Source organism: Aquarana catesbeiana, linkage group LG01 (assembly GCF_042186555.1).
Source record: "Aquarana catesbeiana isolate 2022-GZ linkage group LG01, ASM4218655v1, whole genome shotgun sequence".
Lineage (NCBI taxonomy): Eukaryota > Metazoa > Chordata > Amphibia > Anura > Ranidae > Aquarana > Aquarana catesbeiana.
In genome coordinates, this window is record NC_133324.1 from 641,497,453 (window position 1) to 641,523,075 (window position 25,623).

Consider the following 25,623-nt stretch of genomic DNA (forward strand, 5'->3'; position numbering starts at 1 on the left):
AAAAAAAAATTAAAAAAAGTTGTCACTAAATGATATATTGCTCACACAGGCCATGGGCATATGTGGAATTGCACCTCAAAATACATTCAGCTGCTTCTCCTGAGTACAGGGATACCACATGTGTGGGACTTTTTGGGAGCCTAGCCGCGTACGGGGCCCCGAAAACCAATCACCGCCTTCAGGATTTCTAAGGGCGTAAATTTTTGATTTCACTCCTCACTACCTATCACAGTTTTGAAGGCCATAAAATGCCCAGATGGCACAAACCCCCCCCCCATTTTGGAAAGTAGACACCCCAAGCTATTTGCTGAGAGGCATGTTGAGTCCATGGAATATTTTATATTTTGACACAAGTTGCGGGAAAGTGACAATTTTTTTTTTTTTTTTTTTTTGCACAAAGTTGTCACTAAATGATATATTGCTCACACAGGCCATGGGCATATGTGGAATTGCACCCCAAAATACATTTAGCTGCTTCTCTTGAGTATGGGGATACCACATGTGTGGGACTTTTTGGGAGCCTAACTGCGTACGGGGCCCCGAAAACCAATCGCCGCCTTCAGGATTTCTCAGGGTGTAAATTTTTGATTTCACTCTTCACTGCCTATCACAGTTTCGGAGGCCATTGAATTCCCAGGTGGCATAAACCCCCCCAAATGACCCCATTTTGGAAAGTAGACACCCCAAGCTATTTGCTGAGAGGCATGGTGAGTATTTTGCAGCTCTCATTTGTTTTTGAAAATGAAGAAAGACAAGAAAAAACATTTTTTTTTCTTTTTTCAATTTTCAAAACTTTGTGACAAAAAGTGAGGTCTGCAAAATACTCACTATACCTCTCAGCAAATAGCTTTGGGTGTCTACTTTCCAAAATTGGGTCATTTGGGGGGGTTTGTGCCACCTGGGCATTCCATGGCCTCCGAAACTGTGATAGGCAGTGAAGAGTGAAATCAAAAATTTACGCCCTTAGAAAGCCTGAAGGCAGTGCTTTGTTTTCAGAGTCCCGTACACGGCTAGGCTCCCAAAAAGTCTCACATGTGGTATCCCCGTACTCAGGAGAAGCAACAGAAGGTATTTTGGGGTGTAATTTCACATATTCCCATGGCATGTTTGAGCAATATATCATTTAGTGACAACTTTATGCAAAAAAAAAAAAAAAAATTGTCTCTTTCCCGCAACTTGTGTCACAATATAAAATATTCCATGGATTCGACATGACTCTCAGCAAATAGCTTGGGGTGTCTACTTTCCAAAATGGGGTCATTTGGGGGGGTTTTGAACTGTCCTGGCATTTTATGCACAACATTTAGAAGCTTATGTCACACATCACCCACTCTTCTAACCACTTGAAGAGACAGCCCTTTCTGACACTTTTTGTTTACATGAAAAAATTATTTTTTTTGCAAGAAAATTACTTTGAACCCCCAAACATTATATATTTTTTTTAAAGCAAATGCCCTACAGATTAAAATGGTGGGTGTTTCATTTTTTTTTTCACACAGTATTTGCGCAGCGATTTTTCAAAAGCATTTTTTGGGGAAAAAACACACTTTTTTAAATTTTAATGCACTAAAACACACTATATTGCCCAAATGTTTGATGAAATAAAAAAGATGATCTTAGGCCGAGTACATGGATACCAAACATGACATGCTTTAAAATTGCACACAAACGTGCAGTGGTGACAAAATAAATATATTTTTAAAAGCCTTTACAGGTTACCACTTTAGATTTACAGAGTAGGTCTACTGCTAAAATTACTGTCCACGATCTGATGTTCGCGGTGACACCTCACATGAATGGTGTAATTGCTGTTTACATTTGACGCCAGACCGACGCTTGCGTTCGCCTTTGCGCGAGAGCAGAGGGGGGACAAGGGTGCTTTTTTTTTTTTTTTAATTATTTTTTTGCTTTTTTATCTTATTTTTAAACTGTTCCTTTCATTTTTTTTATTTTTTTTTTAATCATTTTTATTGTTATCTCAGGGAATGTAAATATCCCCTATGATAGCAATAGGTAGTGACAGGTACTCTTTTTTGCAAAAAATGGGGTCTATTAGACCCTAGATCTCTCCTCTGCCCTCAAAGCATCTGACCACACCAAGATCAGTGTGATAAAATGCTTTCCCAATGGCGCTGTTTACATCCGGCGAAATCTAAGTCATGAAATGTTCATAGCTTCCAGTTTCTTAGGCCATAGAGATGTTTGGAGCCACTCTGGTCTCTGATCAGCTCTATGGTCAGCTGGCTGAATCACCGGCTGCATTCTCAGGTTCCCTGTTGAGACAGGAGAGCCAGAGAAAAACACGGAAGACGGTGGGGGTGGGGGGCATTCCCTCCCACTGCTTGTAAAAGCAGTCTAGAGGCTAATTAGCCGCTAGGATTGCTTTTACATGAAAGCCGACCACTGGCTGAAAAGAATGATACCAAGATGATACCTAAACCTGCAGGCATCATTCTGGTATAACCACTCAAAGTCGTGAATGGCGTACCTGAAGACAAAAAAATGGTTAACAATAAAACACAGAAAAGTAAACATGATAAAACATAACAATAAAACATTGCAGAATAGAATACAGTAAAAAAGATCAGAACAATAGAGAGAGAATAGAGAGAGAGAACAATAAAACGACAACTATTTTTTTTTTTTTTACACTTTTTTTTTTTGTAACTAACTTTTATAACTGTAACCGGTTCTAGGTTCGGGTCTCTCAAAATGCGATGGCATCTTGGGAGACCCTGTGAAAGTGTGCCTAGTCTGTGCAATGCTGTACCCTACCCAATACTCAACTAGTGAATGGTAGCGTTCAAAACATTCACCAATGCAAAGACCAGGATTGTCAGGACAGGAGGGACAATAATAGCGGGTGTCACGCCTATATCCGCGCTTGCTGCAGACACCACATCTTGTTTGGGGGGGTTCGTTGGGTAGGGGTACTCGGGAGGACATAAAAATGCCTCTCATGCAGCCGACTGCATTTGGTTGGGGATGTGAATGGGGGAAGTACGGGCGCTGCAGAAGTTAGGATTGGCAAATGCAGCAGGAAGGGCATTATGGGCACGACAGGCCTGTGTTTGTCTTCTTCTTGGTGGCAGCGGGACACTACTTGTGCTTGCCACCTCACCAGCTTGAACTGCACTTATGGGACTCGCCACGTCACCAAGTGTTACTGCAGTGCTGGTTTGACTACGACCGGGGTGTACTAGGCCGCTGGTGCTTGCCAGTTCACCAAAACGCTACCAAAAAAACTGTTAGCGATCGCAGGGATCAGGCCTGACTCTGCGAACGCTGCAGTTATGCGTTTAGTGTTTTGTAAGTGACAGTGATCGATCGATACTGCACTTGGGTGGGCTGGGCTGGGCGGGCAGAGGGGCAAAACGCAGGTGCTAGCAGGTATCTGGGCTGATCCCGCTAACACTGCGTTTTTTGGGAACCCTAAACGGCTGGGGACGCTAGTATAGATCTGATCGGATCAGATATTGATCCGTACAGATACTTACCACTAAGGGAGGCGTATGCTGCGTGCGTGGGTGTTAGCGGTACTGGCGCTAATCTGACGCTGCCTGGGGCGACGCATATCACCGCCGGGCGATCAGGGGGCTAAACCTTTATTCGGTAATAAACGGCGGGTGCCCTGACACTATAAAAAATAAACGAACTAACCAGCGTCACCCGTAACAGTTATACGGTGATCAGTGGTGAAAGGGTTAACTAGGGGGCAATCAAGGGGTTAAAACATTTATTAGGTAGTATATGGGGGTACCTGGCGCTATAAAACGCTGACGGCGAACCTAAATATTTACCTCCCTAACTAGCGTCACCAGTGACACTAATACAGCGATCAGAAAAATAATCGCTTAGCGACACTGGCAACGGGGGGTGATCAAGGGGTTAAAACTTTATTAGGGGGGGTTAGGGGGGTACCCTAGACCTAAAGGGGGCTAACATTAACTGTTCCACCACACTAACTGTCACAAGGGGTGAGGGGTGATTGGGGGGGATCGGGGGTAAAGGGGGGTGTATTGTGTGCCTGGCATGTTCTAGTGTGTGTGTGTGTGTGTGTGTGTGTGTGTGTGTGTGTGTGTGTAGTGTTTTCACTCAGAGGGCAGTCTTCTCTCCTCGGCGCTGGAACGGAAAATACCGAGCCGAGGAGAGATGACATCATTTCCTTTGCTGCTGTTTAGCATACAGCAGCAGAGGAATGATCTGATTGGCCGGCGGCGATCGCAAGGGGGAGGGCCACGAATGGATGGTCTCCCCCTCACCTCCGATCGCCGCTGGACAAAAGCGGACCGCTTCGGGCACCGGGGGGGGGGGTCCGATCGCCCGCGGGAGGCAGATCACGTACATGTACGTGATTCTGCCTGCCTATGCCACCTTGCCAACGTACATCGGCGTGAGGCGGTCCTTAAGTGGTTAAATGATTTTAGCAAATGGCTGCAATATAACAAAGAGTGAAAAATTTAAGGGGGTCTGAATACTTTCCATCCCCACTGTGTATATATATATATATATATATATATATATATATATATATATATATATATATAATGGTTCATGATTTTAGTAACTCTACTTTTAACATTCTTGGTTTATCTAGTAAGTTACGTAGCCATAGTTCACCTTTACCAAAAAGCTGCCCCGTTGCAGGTAAAAACAAACTGTGCAGCTTTGACCAAAGTTGAATAATGCTCTTGATGTAAGTGTAGGTCATTTTTTCATTCTTCCTTAAGTCTGACTGAAACCCCCCCCCCCCCAGAGTTGGTATCATCAGGAGCTTGCTTCTGTGATGGTGGGTGTGAACAGTAACAGCTAGCTGTTTTATTTTTACTTAAAAAAAAAAAAAATCATTAATGTAATGTTTTAAACTATAATGATTTTTTTTTAATATGTTTATTGGGTTTTTTAACATTAACAAATAGTATGAAGAGTATACGTTGAGTATCCGAGGCATTTATATTAACATGCATTGGATTTGTGATAAAGGTCACAATTCAGAACAAGTCGTGTTAGTCAAATCAACGTATAGCTAAGCATACAGAGGTCAGATGAGCTGCTAGGGGCTCCCCTAAATGGTGCAGATTTTTCAGTACTGGTGCGTTTATACATATGTCACACAATATACATTCACTCCGGTTGTAAGCCAAGGGTCCCATGTCTTGTAAAATTTCCCAAGGGAGTTAGACTGCAGAGCCAGGAATCTTTCCACCTATACCCATGCTAAGTTAAGCAGCTCATGAACCTTGCTATAAGAGTGAATATTTGGTTCCAGAAGCTTCTTAGGTGAGGACAGTCCCACACTATGTTGGGTAAAGATCCTGTCAGAGCATCCGCGCCAGCATTTATCATCGTCCAGGTTGGCAAATTTATACATTTGGACTGGTGTTGAGTACCATCTATGTTGGAGTTTTTGGGACTATTCCCAGTAGTTCACACATTTTAGATGTACTCTGGTTATAGTGGATAGCCTGTTGCCATTGAGCGTCTGAAAATGATATTTTCAGATCTCGTTCCCATTGTTTGATGGCTGGAGACTTCGAAAAGTAGTCTTTAGCATGCAGCATATTGTAAAAGAGCATAATACCTTTCATCTTGGGAGAGTCCGAGGACCAAAATGACCAGGCTTTTTTAGGTAGCTGTACTGCTGGGGTTGGGTGTAACCTATAATGAATTTTTAAGATTAATGATGTTTTTCTTATTACAGCTAATTCAATCCACGGACACATTGGAAGATGCTGTAGCTGCTGGTATAGCTCGCTTTGATGATAAGGGTATGTCTTGTTTATTGTATTGCATTAGAGTTTTCACTTTTGTGCTTGAATGCACTCAACAGAAATTAGTTGTGGTAAACCAGTGCAAGCACCAAAATCACCAAAAGGCTGTAAAATAATACTCTGTGTATGCAATGCTACAAAAAAACGGACAACTGGACATATAGTAGATGGTTAGACACTGTTGATATGCTGCAGGTGATGGTCAGAGAATTAGTGTTACTAAGCCTTACAACAGTAAAATCAGTCTGTATATGCACTAAAGCATGCTTGTTATACTCAGTGGAACCTAAGGGGTTAATCCTCTGCATTGTGTAAAAAGGCTGTTTCCCCAAAAACTTTTGACATAATATGGGGGTAGTAGGTAGGGGACCCTTTAGCTTTTTTTAAGAAAATCCGGGAAGGAGTGTAAAGGGCGGAGTTTCAATCTATTCACAAGCATCCTGTGAGGTTTGTTGGAATATTCATAGAATTTCTGCTTTGACCACAAAAGAGATTTAGCAATTGTTTTCATGTCCAAAGACCTGAGCTGATTGCAAAGGAAAGTAACAGTGCGGAGGCAGGCCACCGTGGAGGACCGTTGAAGAGCAGTCTCTCTTGTCAGACGTGCACCAGCTGAGAAACATTGGCCTCAAAAATACGCTTTGTGTGTTTCCCACAAGGTGGAAGCCTCCGACACAGTACCCCCATTAAGTTGAAAAAACTCAATCATGTCCCTGGACAATTGATCCCTGATTTCTGGGACACGAAGAAATGTTTCATTTAGGTGCCAATGACATGTCCTAGGAGAGACAGAATGAAGGTCAATGTCATAGTGTACAGACGAGCGATCTGACCATGTTATGGGGTTAATTTCTGCGGCCGCAGTGGTTGACAGCAAAATGAAGGTTATGAAGAAATGGTTCAATCTAGAGTACAATTTGGGGGGAGGAGAGTAAAATGTGTATTGCCTATGTATAGGGTGTTTAATTCTCCAAATATCAAGGTTGTTATGTGCTCTAATAAGTCTGCGGAAGGAGGTGGATAGGCGACTCACTTTGGCATCTGTAGTAGTTGGGAATAGTACTAGTCTATCTTTCCCAGGTGACATAGTCAGATTAAAATCTCCCCCTATAATCATAAGGGGTTGGGAAAACTTCTCCAGTTGCTCAAACATATCAGTGAGAAAAAGAATTTGAACAGTATTAGGAGCCTAGACATTGACCAACGTAAGGGAATGTGTGAGGTAATCACAATCCAGGGTCCAAGTAGGAAGATTTAATTCGTAGGGGGCATGAATGTTGGATTAAAATTGCTACACCTGCCTTCTCCGAAGGGTCGGAGGCCATGTAAGCAGTTGGGAATAGTTTTACTGGCAAGTTTAAAGGACCCTCCTGGGCGGAAGTGGGTTTCCTGGATCATGATCACATCAGCGGCTGCGGACCTAAACTCCAACGCCATCCATCTCTTTTGAACTGAGTTTTAGCCCTTGACATTATAAGTAGGAAATCTTAAGATGCTGTACAACAGAAGTAGAAATAGAAAGGGTATGTATGAGGTAGGGAAATAGCATAAAAAGATGTGATTAAAATTGTATAAACAGAAACAATACAAGAGACTTGCAAATAGTCCATATGGTGGACTGACCACAGGTACCTGAAAAAAGGATAAATAATAAAATGCAAAGAAAACCTGTCAGGAAGTCAGGGCTGTGGCTCTGGACTAAACGAGGGCACATGAGGACCTCCAAGCAGGGGTGGGGGTCCCCACCATATTCCGGTATAAGAACGTAGGGAAGTAAACATTTGAACAGATAATACTAAGACACAAAATAAAATACCAGAATCAAGAGTCATCTCACGGATACGGGGAAGTGTTTCCAACTCAGGAACTCTGGCTAAAAGGCGAGGAGCGCACAGCCAGAAACGAGAAAAAATAGGACCGAGGGTGTGGATAGATCCATCGTGTTGGGAGTCTGGAGGAAGGACGCCACAGGAGCGGAGATGGACTTGGGTTGTTTCTGTCAAACCGGGGTCCAGATCCTGCTTGGAGCAAGTGGTAGGTTTGGTGTTGCAGGCAAGGGCAGGAGATCCTCTCCAGGAAGGTGTGGTATGCCCAGGTTGCGGAGGAAGGCTTCACTCTTGGAGATCACGCATAGAGTGCTGTACTCCCTCCCAGGAGGCAGAGAGGCGGAATGGGAAGCCCCAGTGGTACATAATTTCATGATTTTGTAGGTGGCTGGTTATAGGTCGAAAGCTCTGAAGTTTGGCAAGGGTAATAGGTGACAGATCACTAAAGATCTTTATCTTGGCCCTCTTGAAATCCAGCCTGGTTTTGTTGAGGGTAGCTATGGTAAGGGCTTCCTTACTATCAAAGTGATGAAAGCGGACGAAGATATCCTGGGGTTCTCCCCAGCTGGGGGTTTGGGCGCTAAAGATCTGTGTGCTCTATCCAGGCGACAGTCAATATCCAGGATGTGAGGGGCTACAGTGTTAAAACAGGCTTAGGGGATAAGAGCGCAGGTCCTGGTCTCCCACTGATTCAGGCACCCCTCCTAAATCATAGATTTTTTTTCTATGTTCCCTGTTCTCCGGGTCTTCTTGCTGTGTCTGGATCTGGGTAAAAGTATTTTTTTAAATAAGCATTGTCCTCCTTCAGAACGTGAACATATTGTGTCAAATTTAGTTTCTAGTGTGTCTCTTAGTGAAATGTTGTGGGTGATATTTTTGAGCAGGGAGTTCAATTTGACATCCAGGACCTCTGCAGTTAGTGGGGTGAGCGACCCTGGAGGTTGGGAGTATGGTACATGAAAAGGGTTACCTCCTCCAGTCGTGAGTGGGTCCGTGGTGTCTGACGGGTTATCCTGTACACTCGAGGCTGGGATGCAGGCCTAAGCAGGAGGCGGTCCATGGTGAGTTTAGGCGCGACTTGGGGAAGGAAGAGTAGATGAGTTTTTGATCCACAATTTTCACCATGAGATGCGATGTGGTAGCTGGAATTCGGTGAGGTGACTCATGAGGCTTGTGGAGCTTGCAGTGGGAGTCCCAGAAAAAGGGCGGGGACCGGAGCTGAGGGATCACACGTCCGCCATATTTGGAAGCCGTGCATGCTCCTGTACTGTACTATTTCAACACCCTCCACCCCCCCATTTCATTGGTAGTGAGTCGATTATGGAATGTGCGTGTTTGTGATCCTTAGCGAGACCCTGTTGCCCACCTATGCCTAATAAGATACATAAAACTAGTTAAAGTACGTCAGTTGTCTAAATTTGGATTCACTTCAAACACAATCCTGATATACGTAGCTGCTGCCTGCAGCTTTTTAACCCTGCCGTCAGCTTCCTAGCCCTTGCTAGGACCTCGGCTGACGCCTGGGCTGGCAATGGAAACAGCTGAACACAGACTCTATAGTGTCAGAGGTGATCAAAAAGAAGTGGTCTGTTTTCAGCACAGCCTGGGCAAATAATTTTCAAATAAATAAAGCCAAGCATTTGAGAAGTTTAAACTTGAGAGGCTTACTTAAATTAGCATGTAATGGAGTCTAAGTCTCCATCCTACTGCAGGTTCTTTACTGCTTTTCTCATTCAAAAAGCCTGATATAAAAAAAGCCAGTTCTAAGTTTCTTAGAGATCTGACTTGCAAGTTTAAAGGCTCATTCACATCAGATGCATTGGGCTGTACTGGGCATCCTTGCCCAATGCAGTTGCCAGAAAGCAGTGTTCCCAATCATTTCAGTTCACACCACCACACTATAGCAGGCAACTAAATCCACTGTATTGCACCCTACTGCAGGCAATAGAAATTACTGAAATGTGACATTTCAGTAAAGTTGCACAAAAAAAGTAAACCGTGCAATGCACCCTTTTCAGTACATCAGCACTGCTGCCCTTTGGCGCTCACCAGCAGTAGTGTGTGCCGATGGTGTGAATGGACCCTAAATGTGATACAGGACATAGAAAATGGTATCTCTACAGCACTAGCTCCTAGATGCTTCACTTACTATCCTTGTCCTTGAGCCTTCCTAGAGCATTGTGAGCTTTTGCCGCTGGTGGCGGCATCATGCTTTGGGGCTGTTTTTTCTTCAGCTAGAACAGGGGTCTTAGTCAAGGTAGAGGGAATTATGAACAGTTCCAAATACCAGTCAATATTGGCACAAAACCTTCAGGCTTCTGCTAGGAAGCCGAACATGAAGAGGAACTTCATCTTTTAGCATGTCAACGACCCAAAGCACACATCCAAATTAACAAAGGAGTGGCTTCACCAGAAGAATATTAAAGTTTAGGAATGGCCCAGCCAGAGCCCAGACCTGAATCCGATTTTAAATCTGTGGGGTGATCTGAGGAGGGCTGTGCACAGGAGATGCCCTCGCAATCTGACAGATTTGGAGTGCTTTTTCAAAGAAGAGTGGATAAATATTGCCAAGTCAAAATGTGCCATGCTGATAGACTCGTATCCAAAAAGACTGAGTGCTGTAATAGAATCAAAACGGGGCTTCAACAAAGTATTAGCTAACCCCTTTCCAGACCAGCCGCCGCAGTTACACTGCGGCAGTATTTCTCCCCTGCATGAGCCATAGTAGCTGTACGTTGGCTCTCTAAGACACTGTAGCAGGTGCGCGATGACCGCTGGGCACCCGCGATCGCTCGTGACAGAGCAAGAACCAGGATCTGTGTGTTTTTAAACACACAAATCCTGGTTCTGTCAGGGGAGAGGAGACAGATCGTATGTTCCTACTAAGTACAAACAACAATCTCTCTCCTCCTCTAGTCAGCCACACTCCCCCCACAGTTAGAACACATTTAACCCCTTGATCTCTCCCTAGTGTTAACCCCTTCCCTGCCAGTGACATTTATTCAGTAATCAGACTCTGTATAAATGTCACTGGTCCCAAAAAAGTGTCAAGTGTCCGTCGCAATGTTGCAGTCCCGATAAAAATAACAGATCACCGCCATTACTAGTAAAAAAATAAATAAATAAATAAATAAAATAAATAAAAATACCATAAATCTATTTCCTATTTTGTAGACGCGATAACTTGTGCGCAAACTAATCAATATACACTTATTGCGATTTTTTTTTTTTCCCCAAAAATATGTAGAAGAATACATATCGCCTAAACTGATGAAGAAATGTGTTTTTGAATATTTATTATAGCAAAAAGTGCAAAATATTGTGTGTTTTTTGTTTGTTTGTTTTTTTCCCAAGATTGTCGCTCTTTTTTGTTTATAGCGCAAAAAATAAAAACCACAGAGGTGATCAAATACCACCAAAAGAAAGCTCAATTTGTAGGGGAAAAGGGAAATAAATTTTGTTTGGGTACAACGTCGCAGGACCGCGCAATTGTCAGTTAAAGCGATGCAGTGCCGTATTGCAAAAAATGGCCTGGTCAGGAAGGGGGTAAATTCTTGCGGGGCTGAAGTGGTTAAGGGTGTGCACACTTATGCAACCCATATTTTACTTTTTTTATTTTTTACTTCTAGCCACCTAAAAGATTTCAGTTTGTTTTTCAACTGAGTTGTATTGTTTATAGGTCACATTAAAGGTGGGAAAAGTTCTGAAATTTATCTTTGTGTCATTTTTTTACATCACAGAAACCTGTCATTTAACAGGGGTGCGTAGACTTTTTATATCCACTGTATGTCCATGTATTCACTCACCTAGCTTGTCATTATTGAGGATAGGCAACTTCTTGTTACTCCTCTTCCAATCCATGCCTCACCATTTCCTCTGTTGCATCATAAATGTGCGAATACTAATGTGGTAAAAAGACATCTCTTCCAACATTGTGATCTCTGTTTATTCCTCTGCTAGTTTGTATCTGTGTCATATTTAGTATTTAGTGCTCACCTACATCAGTAAATTGAGAGACCCAGGGATTGTGGGATATGTCACACAGATACTTTTGCACAGGAAGTGTCAGTTATTAGCCATCAGATGGAGGTCATGTATTAACCTGCACAGTGCCAGGCCTCATGTTTAACAACTCGCTGACCATGCTATAGCTGAATGGCTGCTACAGCACGGCCGGCCAGTTCTGGGAGGGTGTCATATGACATCCTCCTGTAACCCCTTGCAGCATGCGGGCAGCGCACTCAGTGATCACTGTGTTCTCAGGAAACTGCTGATCACAGATTGGGGTAAAGAGCCAATCAGCGGCTGTTTACTACGTGATCAGCTCTGTGAAATCACAGCTGATCACGATGTAGACACAAGCTGGTTATCGGCTCTTCTCTCCTCACGTTAACAGCGTGAAGGAATGCCGACGTGAGGAGAGAAGAGCCAATAACTGGCTTGTGTAAAAGGGACATCTACACTGATAATCGGGGCACTGAATATCAATGCAGTGCCCACCAGTGCCTTCTCATAAGTGTCACCTATTAGTCTACACTCAGGCTACTCTCATCAGCGCACACCAATGAAGGAAAAATATTACCTGTTTGCAAAATTTTATAGCAAACTATGAAAAACATTTTTTTTATCTTCAGTCTTTTTCTCTTTTATTTAGCAAAAAATAAAAAACCCAGTGGTGATTAAATACCACCAAGAGAAAGCTATTTGTGTGAAAAAAAATGATAAAAATTTAATTTGGTTACAGTTTTGCATGACCGAGCAATTGTCATTCGAAGTGTGACAGTGCTGAAAATTAGCCTTGGCAGGAAGAGGGTGAAAGTGTCTAGTAGGCAATTGGTTAAACACAAAAAGTAACATCTTACTCAGAAATGCGAACAGTTAATCTACTGTATGCTGAACAGCCAGGGCAACAAATTACACCATGCTATTACAGGGTCATTGTACATGTTACATGCCGGTGACAATGGGTGTAAAATTGGAAGGTTTATAATGCCTTTATACTATAGGGCCCATCTATAAAGAACAACAGATATTTCAGTCTGCTCTAATTATCCACACTGCAACCTTCATTCTGTGGATTTTTTTATAATCTTTTTCTGTCACTGACAGTGTAGAATGATCAGGCTGCAAAATTGTCCTAGATATCTGAGCTCAGTTCTGAAGACATAGATGCTAAAAACTGTTGTATAACAAAGGCAGGATTACATAAAAAAAGCTAAATAATTTGTTAATGGCAGTTTTAAAGTCTTTCTGCAGCAAAGAAAATGTTTGTCTTGAGGTCAGGCTGGAAGACAGACAAACAAATGGCAACCACCTCAACCTATAACTGGCCTTTACAGCAAGGAGCGCATAGAAGGGCTCGCTTTCAAGTGCGTTCCAGGTTGGCTGGTATGTGAGGACAGACCAGCCTGCGGAGTGGCCACATAACCTAACAGTTGGCTGACCATTTGTTCCTGACAGGAGAACAGAAGTGAATATCAGCACACATCTATGTAGGAACGATAAAGCTGCACTCTTACATTTTATGTAGAGATTCAGATTTTTATTAATGCCCAACTCTGTTCTCTTTAATATCTTACAAATAAAATCATTACACTTTTTATCTTTATCTGTATCTCTTGAATTATGACTCGATAGCACACTTTTTCTCTTTCATACTAATTTTCTCAAATATTTGCTGTAATAAGGAACAATTTTGTAGATTTGGTTCCTGTACACACTCCCAGCAGCACACACACTGTGGGGCAGTCTGCCATTCTGGCATTCGGGGCAGATCACAGCTGCTGTCCATGTTAATGTTTTCAGCAGGTAAAGACATGTTTCCGTTTTTAATAGCGTCTGCTTTAACTTGAGGCACTTCTTCTGGTTCTGTGAGTTGCTGAAACCTTATTCAACATCTGCGTTATGGATAGTTTGCATTATAAATGCAATGAGAGGTCACATAAGGTTTAATGGGGGGTATTAAATGATTAATTTGCAGATATGCATAATTAATGTTCAGAAATAAGCTTAGAGGTAAGGATTTTTTTTAAATACGGTATACACGTTTAGTGCACCTTACTTTTTAAGGTGTGTTTCCTAGTGTGGTCTGGTCTGTGACTGACTGACCAACAAATGAATGCACATTTTCTGCTTGCTAGCTATAGTAGTATTCTGCCTGAGGTGTGTCCTTAAGTTTCATAGACGGATCAAAGCAGTGAAAGAATTCAGCTGCTAATCAAAATAAAAATGTCAGCACTTTCTATCATGTGAGTGGCTCATTATCTTGTCACATCCAAAATCCCCATGTAGACAAGAAATGATCTGACATAAGCATTTTTCTTAGTAAAATGAATGGGTCTCTCTGAATGTTTTTAGGTCTGTTTTCTCTCTGTTGTATAAAAGCAAAATCTGTGTTTATGAATTGTATTAACTCTTTAGGACCCATTTCCACTGCTGTATGTAAGGTGCATTAAAGAGCCAATCATTGTTAATGGCACTCCAAGTTACTGCACAGTGGGGTACAACTCAGGACTTCTGAACTACAAGCAAAGAAAAAAATTAAAATAATAAAGTAAAATTAAAAAAAAAACATTGCCTTTACTGCAACACTCAATCCAGAGTCATCCTCTGCAGTAATTATTTTCTGCCACTATATGTTCACAATCTTACAGATTAAGACCCTTTTCACAGTGAAGGCCCAATGGGTTCGCCTGTCAGTTTTCCAGGTAGACCCTATCAGACAATCCAATGCTCTCTGTGGAGCGGCGAATGTCAACGGACATGTGTCTGTTGACACCCACCGGCATCGGATCGGTTGACAGTTGGACGGAAACGGACAGGCAGTCCGTTTACATCTGACAGTTCATAGAGGACAGCGGGCTATGTCCATGTTCATTCTACATCAGTGGAGCGTACACGGAACTGTCATCTACCTGCTCAGTGGGGATCAGTAGAGAGATCCCACGCTGAACGGGCAGATTCACTGGCGGACTCTGCCAGTGGGAAAGAGGCCTGAATGACTTGACTACCAGCATCATTTATCCTACCTTCTCTGAGCCCAGGCTGTATTGTAGCTGCCTCCAGCCTGTGGCTGTGGCTGGAAGGTGAAAGGATGAGTAGCACAGTAATAAGCGGATCTGTCACACTGCATACTGACAAGGAGCGCATGAAGTTTTTGGCTTCTTGTGCTGCTTTAAAGTATTAAACTGGTAGAATGACTGCACAGTGGACAACCATAGATTCAAGTACTTAGCTTTTAATGCCTTTATATTCATGCCAGAAGCACTGAATTAAAGCGGCATTAAGCCAAAAATGTAATATATTGCAGCTTAGCTTGGAGTTAATAATAAGTTAATAACACTTTAAGCGTAAATATGGGAGTGTCATTACTAACTTTGTAAAGTGGCTAGTTGTCTGGTTGTTACAGTAAATAGTTATGTAAATGGTTAAAGGCTAAGTTCAACTTTGTGATAAAAATAAAAATTGCACATATTTTTGTAGGAAAAAAAAGTGCATTTATTATTCTTTCACAAGATCCTGGGTTAGTTAAGAAGAGAAGTTTTGAACAGAGAACCCGCATTGTAGGCAGGTAACTAACATTTGCCGAATAAAATCAATAATGACAACCTCTGTTTTTCTTGGCCAATTTCAGTTTCGAGTTTTGAGCTATGGTTCTATATATTGATCAGTGAGGCCAACCATGATATTGATGGGGCCAATAGTGTAGCAAATGAAATCTGGTACTATTACCAGAGCTTTAAATTTAGTTCTAAACTGTGCCCCAGTTTACTTTGAAAAGACATAGCAACTTTGCTCATTTATGGCAACGTGACAGTGTCTCCTGATTGCTCTATGAACTTTTGTACACTTTATATTTATTTGTATATCTTTTGTCATTTTGTACACACATGCACATAATTTTATGATATATTATCATATACCTTATGTTTGCTGTATTTAAACACTAAGCTGATTTTTTTTTGGAGCGCTGCACTATTTTTTGTTTTAGTGTCTCCCGATAGCTCACCCACAGCAAAGTATTCTCACTGTTCCATGCCCCTTTGCTGCCTCCCCACTGTTCTAGTCCACTCTGGGTAAGATTCAGGGTTTAAGGGTGGTAGAGCTTGCTTGAATGACTCTTCGGCCCTCTGGATTGTCCAACTCCCACCAATGTAGTAATGAATTGGACCTGATTGGCCACTCGGGCCCAAGCATGCTTATATAGTGAAAACCACATGCCCCTCATACCTAGAAGCCTCATTTTTTTGTAACAATAGAAGTGGGTAGGTGGTGGAGTATGGATCAGTGAGTATACCTTGCTTTGGAGGAGCTAACTGCTGAGTGTGTCGCTTTGTCTTGAATGGAAAAGGTGAAAGTGCTTTTAAGAGATGTCACAGATTAAATAATGTTTTGCATGCATTTTATTGTTTAAATGTTTAATGTTGTAAAAGTGTTTTAAAAAATAGTCTGCCAAATGTGAAATATTTGTAATATGGAAAGGAGCTATATCTCATTCCGGAGTCCCAACCAAAGTGGTGCTTTCCCTGAGGAAATGGTGGGGTTGTTTTACTAAACTGTAGAGTACAAATCTGGTTCAGCTGTGCATGGTAACCAATCGGCTTCTAACTTTAGCTTGTTCAGTTTTTAGCTTTGACAAAAAAAAAAAAAAAAAAAAAATCTGGAAGCTTATTGATGTCTATGCAGAACTGGTTTTGGTAAACCAACCCAGTGTTTGGGAGAAATCCTTGTTCTCTGCCAACTATGTGAATACATAGGTCGTACGAATGCAGGCGACTGATTTGCAAAAAGCAATGAAGAATCAAAAAAAAATGTATATACTTGCTATCTTGCCAAAAGTATGCCTGCCTTTACACATGAACTTTAATGGCATCCCCGTCTTAGTCTGTAGGGTTCAATATTAAGTTGGCCCACCCTTTGCAGCTATAACAGCTTCAACTCTTCTGGGAAGGCTGTCCACAAGGTTTTGGAGTGTATCTATGGGAATGTTTGACCATTCCACCTGCAGCGCATTTGTGAGATCCGACACTGATGCTGGATGAGAAGGTCTGCCTCGCAGTCTCCATTCTAATTCATCCCAAAGGTGTTTTATCGGGTTGAGGTCCGGACTCTGTGCAGGCCAGTCAAGTTTCTCAACCACAAACTCGCTCATCCATGTCTTTATGGACCTTGCTTTGTGCACTGGTCCAAATCATTTGGTGGAGGGGGATTATGGTGTGGGGGGGGTTTTCAGGGGTTGGGCTTGGCTCCTTAATTCCAGTGATGGGAATTCTTAAGGTTTCAGCATACCAAGACATTTTGGACAATTTCATGCACCCAACTTTTTTGAACAGTTTGGGGATGACCCCGTCCTGTTCCAACATGACTACGCACCAGTGAACAAAGCAAGGTCCATAAAGACATGGAAGAGCAAGTTCCCATAAGAGTTGAAGCTGTTATAGCTGCAAAGGGTGGGCCAGCCCAGTATTGAACCCTATGGACTAAGACTGGGATGCCATTAAAGTTCATGTGCGTGTAATGACAGGCGTCCCAATACTTTTAGTAATATAGTGTGTGTGGATATAGATATATAGATATATCTATATATCCACACACACACACTTTATATTCTCACAAAAGTGAGCACACCCCTCACATTTTTGTAAATATTTTATTATATCTTTTCATGTGACAACACTGAAGAAATTACTTTGCTACAATGTAAAGTAGTGAGTGTACAGATTGTATAACAGTGTAAATTTGCTGTCCCCTCAAAATAACTCAACACACAGCCATTAATGTCTAAACTGCTGGCAACAAAAGTGAGTACAACCCTAAATGAAAATGTCCAATCAGCCATTTTCCCTCTCCGGTGTCATGTGACTCCTTAGTGTTACAAGGTCTCAGGTGTGAATGGGGAGCAGGTGTGTTAAATTTGGTGTTATCGCTCTCACTCTCTCATACTGGTCACTGGAAGTTCAACATGGCACCTCATGGCAAAGAACTCTGAGGATCTGAAAAAAAGAATTGTTGCTCTATATAAAGATGACCTAGGCTAAAAGGTGATTGCCAATACCCTGAAACTAAGCTGTAGCACGGTGGCCAAGACCATACAGCGGTTTAACAGGACAGGTTCTGCTCAGAACAGGCTTCGCCATGGTCAACCAAAGGAGTTGAGTGCGCATGCTCAGTGTCATATCCAGAGGTTGTCTTTGGGAAATAGACGTATGAGTGCTGCCAGCATTACTGCAGAGTTTGAAGGGGTGGGGGGTCAGCCTGTCAGACAGCCTGCATGGCTGTCTTCCCAGAAGTAAGCCTCTTCTAAAGATGATGCATAAGAAGGCCCACAAACAGTTTGCTGAAGACAAACAGACGAAGGATATGAGCTATTGAAACCATGTCCTGTGGTCTGATGAGACCAAAATACATTTATTTGGTTCTGATGGTATCAAGTGTGTGTGGCGGCAGCCAGGTGAGGAGTACAAAGACAAGTGTGTCTTGTCTACAGTCAAGCATGGTGGTGGGAGTGTCATGGTCTGGGGCTGTATGAGTGCTGCCGGCACTACAGTACATTGAGGGAACCATGAATGCCAACATGTACTGTGACATATTGAAGCAGCGCATGATCCCCTCCCTTCGAAGAGTGGGCCGCAAGGCAGTATTCCAACATAACCCCAAACACACCTCCAAGACGACCACTGCCTTTGCTAAAAAAGCTGAAGATAAAGGCGATGGACTAGCCAAACATGTCTCCAGACCCAAACCCTATTGAGCATCTGTGGGGCATCTTCAAATGGAAGGTGGAGGAGTGCAAGGTCTCCAACATCCACCAGCTCTGTGATGTCATCATGGAGGAGTGGAAGAGGACTTCAGTGGCAACTCGTGAAGCTCTGGTGAACTCCATGCCCACGAGGGTTAAGGCAGTGCTGGAAAATAATGGTGGCCACACAAAATATTCACACTTTGGGCCCAATTTGGCCTTTTTAACTTAGGGGTGTACTCACTTTTGTTGCCAGCGGTTTAGACATTATTGGCTGTGTGTTGAGTCAATTTGAGGGTACAGCAAATTTGCACTGTTATACAAGCTGTACACGCACTAATTTTCATTGTAACAAAGTGTCATTTCTCCAGTGTTGTCACATGAAAAGATATAATAAAATATTTACAAAAATGTGAGGGGTGTACTCCCTTTTATGAGATACTATTTAAACTAACATTAAACAAAATGTGTTCGCCCAAGCCACTAAACTAGTGTCATGTCAGTTACTAACAGGGTGCCCCCCCCCCATAGGTTTCCCCCAACACAAATCGGCCTTTTCACACAGCAGCAGGCTTCCACTATAGAGAGCCCTAAGCATCAGTCAGCTCAAATGTGTATCTGTCATTCTGTGTACCTTTTTAAAAGGAGTCCGTTTTGTGTTTTTTTTGTTTTTTTTTTGCTGTCTTTTCTAGATCTCGTGACACTGTTGTGGACTAATGTATTTGCATTGTAAGCATGTGTCAGCACAGTAATGTTTATAATATACCTGTTTAACATATTTAGAAAAAAATTCATCTCGGAAAAGAAAGGCAGATGACCGTCCCCAGGATGGAGTCGAGGAAAAGGTTGCAAAAAAGAAGAAATCTGATTCTGTAAGTTTTTGTGCGACACTGTCAGTTGCTTCTTCCAAGACTTGCCAGTTTATTTGTTCCATTTTGCTTGTTTTCATTTTCACTACACATAGCATCAAAATACTTTAGATCCAAGTATTCTTTGTATATCAGTCATTGCCCTGGAGGAGTTTACAATCTACTGACTTTACCAGTATCAAACAAGTTTATATGTCTACATTCTAGAACCTTTTCATGTTTTTAAGTTGATGCTCAACTGGAGGAAATCATAGGAAAAATGTACCCACTTGCATCAAAACAATAACCTTGAACCTTGTGCCTTTGCTTTGTAGGAAGTTGTGGAAAATACTTGGCTACCATACAACTCTGAAATCTAGCAATATCACGTTAGGGATTTGTACCATTCTATTGATATTCAAACAGTATAGGATAGACTCCTGCAGTAAGAATCCCCCTCTACTTTCTAATTGAATGTATTTGATAACAATTGGTCACCTCTGATTGTCTTGTGCGTTTTGTGTTGTGTGTTGCAAAATAGAGATTTCTGTGTCAATAAGGGTGCTGCCAGAGTGTCTTTGGAGGTGTTGGCTTTTGTATTGTTCACGCTGAAAAGAATTTTTGTGCCATGCTTTCAGCATGCCAGTTGCTACATAGCAGTTATTAACAGAAAAGCAACTATTGAAGTCAGATCTGACAATAACTGGGGTTTTCAGTAGCTAAGATCAGTTGTAGCAGGTCTTTCTTTCAGTACAGGTTTCCTTTAAAACACAATTGAACCCTCTGTTTAAACCCCCTAAGAATGTATTACAGGTATATCAAAATAAAAGTTGTTCAATGTCTTGCAGGTGATATTCCTTCTGAGTAGAAAAGTCTGTTCCCTACGAGCAGCTACAAAGTGGGACTATTGCTTTCTGTGTGGTAATAGTGGTCTCTCTGCAGAGATCTGACATGCACCCTACTGAGTCAGACCTATAGCTCTACAATCAGCAAAGCTTATGCTCCCTGCTGATTTGAGAGCTCTGATTCAGACTCGGCAGGTGTTTTGGATTTTTGCCAAAAGATCAATTCTTTTTTTCCAGAGAGCAAGGGCCTTACTTTGCAACTCACTGACGGGGGATAGTATTTTAGAAGATAAAAAGCAGGCAGGAGTAACTGGTCTCCTGAGGAGGAAGTAGATGTCTTTGTGCACCAAAAAGCACACCTGGCTTCTGTGACAGCAGGAGCAGGATGTTTGAAAACCCAAAGTATGTTACCCCGACATTTCTTATTTCCCATATGTGCCTGTTTTACCATGTACTTGTATTTAAAAGTATCCTGTTTTCTATGCATTGTTCTTTGCATGGAAGAACCTCTAGCCCAGCGTGGTCAGTTTTCTTCTTTGCATTTCCTTGGGAGCACAGCCTTCTGCTGACACCTTCCCTGCACAGCTCTAACCTGGGAATACCAGTGTACTGTTGTTTCTCTGCCTTCTGCTGCATGGTTCACCCTGCAGTCTCCATCCACCCCTCCGTAAGCCCCTTGTGCAGCTGAGAACCGAGATCATGTAATTACTTATTAAAGTGTTTACAGTAGTGTGTGTGTGTGTGTGTGTATATAAATACACACATTTATATCTGCGCCAATGGTGAAAAATAGTAGTTGTGAATTTGAAATAAAAAGCAGCTGTGCACAATATCCAAACACCTGACATAAAGTAAATATATATAAAAAACTTGCAGAGCTAAATTCATGCGTAAATTCAATCAAGATGTATGCAGAAGTTCATAAGTAAAAAAATTCATGTATGAGTTCCCAAATGGCTATCCAGAAACAGTTCATGTATATAGACGAACAGTCAGGATGAGAAAGGAATCCCTCCAACCATGAGAGTGATGAATGTAGGAATAGGTGTCACCAAACAAGGTAAATGCAGCCACGCTTACCAGACAATATGTGACCTCCTGATAAGAGCAGTCAATTGCGCTTATTACAGTATCCAAGCCAAAAGGCTCGGGATAGCCCAAACATCCGCACCCGTCAACGGATACGCGCCATACAAAAACGAGTCAAACCAGGAAGTAATCTCACAATAACACACCCTCCAGGGTGGTTACGGCTCAGACCATGTAACGAAGGAATAATCCACATAACATTAAACTGGTTTTAAATTATATCATGCTAAAACAGAATAACGCTCACATTTGAGTAGCTGAAAACAAGCGTGTGGTAATGTAATGGTAGTTCCAGAAAGCAAGATGGCCGACCATCAATCACGCATGCGTAGTAAAGTGTGTGCGTGTCAGGAGGTCACATAATGTCTGGTAAGTGTGGCTTCATTTACCTTGTTGGGTGACACCTATTCCTACTTTCATCACTCTCATGGTTGGAGGGATTCCTTTCCCTTCCTGAGTGTTCGTCTATATACATGAACTGTTTCTGGATATATATTTGGGAACTCATACATTAATTTTTTCACTTATGAACTTCTGCATATATCTTGATTGAATTTATGCATGAATTTAGCGCTGCACTGTTTTATTTATACACACATTTTGCCTTCATTTTTTTTAAATTGAATGGGTTATTTTACAAAGTAAGGGTTCACATATTCTTTAAAGATGTATATACACACCTACAATTATTCAAGAGGAGATGTGTGCCAGGAGTTGAGCTTTAAGTGTTTACTGGAGCAACTTCCCATCCCAAAGTTAATTTATGCTCAAATCTGTTTTTATGTGAAACATTGTTTTATAGTACTTATGATTCAGGAAAGCTATGAATTATGGACACGCTTTTAAGGTAATAAAATTTGAAAAGTTTTTAGCTCAGCTATAATTGTATTGGACATGTCCAGACTTTCTTTATATTATCTGGAAAAAAAGTAGTCAAATTTATTTTGGAGACAGCCTGTCTACTTCCTGAGGTTAGGGATGTTTTTACCTTCTAATGTATTTTACATCCACGTTCAGTCTTGCACTCCTTTCCTTTTGGCATTGGTTACCTTTGTGTGCATGCTTCTGTCCTAGATGCAGCTTGTAAATGCCTCTTTCAAAGGAGACCATAAGGGAATCTGGTGGATGCAAATCTCTATACTAATAAAATTGTGTACGCCTCGGAGGCTTCATGTAACATCTTAGGTGCATGTATTGCCTCAGATCTACAGTGAATTAGAATTAACATGCTAATTCACTGTAGAAAGGTTTTCTTTCTCTGTACTCATCACTGTGGAGTGCAAGTTTTAGATGTTATTTTCAACTCCATGCATGGTCATGGTGAGTAGTGGCTTTGCCCAGGACATTCAGAAAAATGTTGCATGTTTTTTTTTTTTTTTTGTTTGTTTGTTTTTGTGCATGTAGAGCAGTGTTTCTCAACCTCTTTTCAGTCAAAGCACCGTTTAAAATTCTGTACAATCCCAAGGTACACAATTGAATAGTGTAGAAAAGTAATAGTGTTACATAATGCAGCATCATCCACACACATAGGACATCCAAAATTAAAGGTCATTTAGAGCTAATTCACAGCAGCCGCTCCGTTACAACACAACGGCTGTTGTGTTGTCCGGTGTGATTGCCACAGCGCTGATGCATTGATCTTTTTCCTTTGCACTGTTCACTTTTTCTCTTTTTTTTTTCTTTATTAAAATGTCAGACGTTTCGATAAGCTCAATTGCTGGCCGCAGTCCGTCGCCTCGTACTGTGCTGGGATAAAGTACTGTACTTGGTACTTTTCTCAGCACACATTGCCCACACACCACCATAACACAGTGGTTGGAACCAGGCACACCAGAGACAAGGCGATTTGCCTTGTCATGCAATAGGGCTGTGCTGGAATAGCCACCCAATGCAGTCCACCACATCTGAAGTGTGAATGTGCCCTTATTCTTACAAAGCAAATACACCTTTGCACATTGGTATGGGCTAGTATTCCAGAGTTGCTCCTCTTTGTTTCTCTCTATTTTGGCTAAAGTAACACCAGTGCTGACAGTGAGGCAGGGGAGGAGCACACAAGGATGCTGTGCAGACGCTCAACATCCTTCTCATCAATCAATGACATCATTGGTTGTTGGGATACCAGTGACTGGTCCACACAGTGCCCAATGTTCTAATGCTACACAATCAAAACCTGTGGCTTTGTGTAATAAGACAGGTTTGATCCTCTCTCAGGCTTGTTAACAATATTTGGTGCCGTTTGGGGCAATTTGGTATTTTTCCCAAGGCACCCTGGTAGAAAAAGGCTGGTGTAGAGAGTCTAATGAATGCAAAAGGCAGAAGTGTGTAAGTTCCAAGTATTATCTTGAAACCTACTCCTCACTCCCATTTGACAGTAATTGATGTGCAAGCAATCGCCAAACACCATTTCTGTCCCGAAGGATGAAGACCTAGTCACATACTCATCATACCCAAAGTACCAGCTGTTTTTCACTCCCTGTGGCTGAACACAGTGATTGGGGATTGAAGGAATTTGGAAAGTGTTGGTAGGTCTCCTATTAAAGTGCCCAGAAAACCTCTTAGAGCAACTTAGATAAATCTGCACCAGTGATAAGAAACAATATAATGGAGCCCAGCCCCTTTTCTTTAAAGTTAAGTTCTGACAAGCTTGTTATCTGTAGTATAAATGTACAAATAATTTGAGACCCTTCACCCTGTGATATTTCAAACTTAGGTCGGGAGTGATGCGCTTACTTCAAATCTAAAGCACATACAAATGTTAGAGGGGAAAAAAAAAAACTAAAAAGTTGTTAGCACATGGATCATTTTTAGCACCCTGATCCACGGATCTAGCAAGCCTCTCCCATTTCGTGACTAGTTCTTTAGGTGCAAGAGTAAGACTTTTTTTTTCTTTCTTCTGGTGCTCCAAATTCTACAGCATGAGAACTTCTCTCTTCCACAGTGGTCAATAAAATATATATTAGTTTATTTTAGTATGAGTCTTATTGTTTTATGTTTACATCTATTCGATTTTGTTCGGTCAATGCATTTCTGAATTGTCTCATTCTAAAACATGCTTTTTGATCTTTTGCAGTTTGGTGTGGACAGTGACAGCTCGGGCTCTGAAGAAGAATGGGAAAAACAAGAGGCCAGTGTAAAAAAGCTGCAGAAGCATTTTCCTGATTTGGATAAGGAGGTCAGAGCACAGTTGCTTTGTTTTCGGTTGTGCTTTGCATGGATTCTCTTTTTAGTGCAGATGAGAAGTGCGCAATTTCTTAGGCATTCAACAAGTGAAAAGTCTTATTCACAGTACTTTGTGTCTGGAACGTAAGCTAGCGTGAGAAGGAGAAAACTACCACTTAATGACCAGGTCATTTTTTGAGATACGGCACTGCGTAGCTTTAACTGACAATTGTGAGGTCATGCAACACTGTACCCAAACAAAATTGACGTCCTTTTTTCCCCACAAATAGAGATTTCTTTTCGTGGTATTTGATCATCTCTGCGGTTTTTATTTTTTGCACTAAAAACAAAGAGCACCAATTTTGACAAACAATATTTTTTACTTTTTGCTATAATATCCCCATAAAAATGTAAAAAAACGAATTTCATCAGTTTAGGCAAATATGTATTCTAGTAAGCGTGTATTGATTGGTTTGCACAAAAGTTTTCACGTCTACAAAATAGGGGATAAATATATATTTTTTTACTAGTAATGGCGGCGATCTGCGATTTTTAGCGGCACTGCGACTTATTACTGTGTAAATGTCACTGGCAGGGAAGGGGTTAACACTAGGGAGCAATCAAGGGGTTAAATGTGTTCCCTGGGAGGTGTTTCTAACTGGGGGGGTGGGACTGATTGGAGGAGGAGAGAGATCGCTGTTCCTAATCACTAGGAACAGCTGATCTCTCTCTCCTCCCCTGTCAGAACGGAGATCTGTCTGTTCACATTGATAGATCCCAGTTCTGGCTCTTTCCCGTGATCGCGGGAAAAACAACAAATAGGACAAAATAACAGTCAAAGTCAATGTGCATAACAGTTCACCCCGTAAAGTCAATACTTTGTAGAGCCACCTTTAGTGGCTATCACAGCTCCAAGTCGCTTTGGATAAGTCTCTCTCTATGAGCTTGCCACATCTTACCACTGTGATTTTTGCCTATTCCTCCTTGAAAAACTGCTCCAGCTCCTTCAAGTTGGATGGTTTGCGCTTGTGAACAGCAATCTTTAAGTCTGACCACAGATTTCCTATTGAATTGAGGTCTGGGCTTTGACTAGGCCATTCACACACATTTATATGCTTCCCTTTAAACCACTCAAGTGTTGCTTTAGCAGTGGGTTTGGGGTCATTGTCCTGCTGGAAGGTGAACCTCCGTCCTAGCCTCAAATCACACACAGAGTGGTACAGGTTTTGCTTAAGAATATCCCTGTATTTAGCACCATCCATCTTTCCCTCAACTCTGACCAGTTTCCCGGTCCCGACTGCTGAAAAACATCCCCACAGCATGATGCTTCCACCACCATGTTTCACT

The 25,623-nt window shown here is 41.8% G+C and overlaps 1 protein-coding gene across 1 annotated transcript in view; it reads left to right on the forward strand.

The window, feature by feature from the left end:
• SMARCAD1 (SNF2 related chromatin remodeling ATPase with DExD box 1) overlaps nucleotides 1-25,623 on the forward strand; it is a 193,097-nt gene that overhangs the window by 39,651 nt on the left and 127,823 nt on the right. The window contains exons 5-7 of the mRNA XM_073601046.1: nucleotides 5,702-5,768; nucleotides 19,119-19,207; nucleotides 24,188-24,289. Coding sequence (XP_073457147.1) covers nucleotides 5,702-5,768; nucleotides 19,119-19,207; nucleotides 24,188-24,289 — 258 coding nt within the window. The remainder of the gene's footprint in view (nucleotides 1-5,701; nucleotides 5,769-19,118; nucleotides 19,208-24,187; nucleotides 24,290-25,623) is intronic.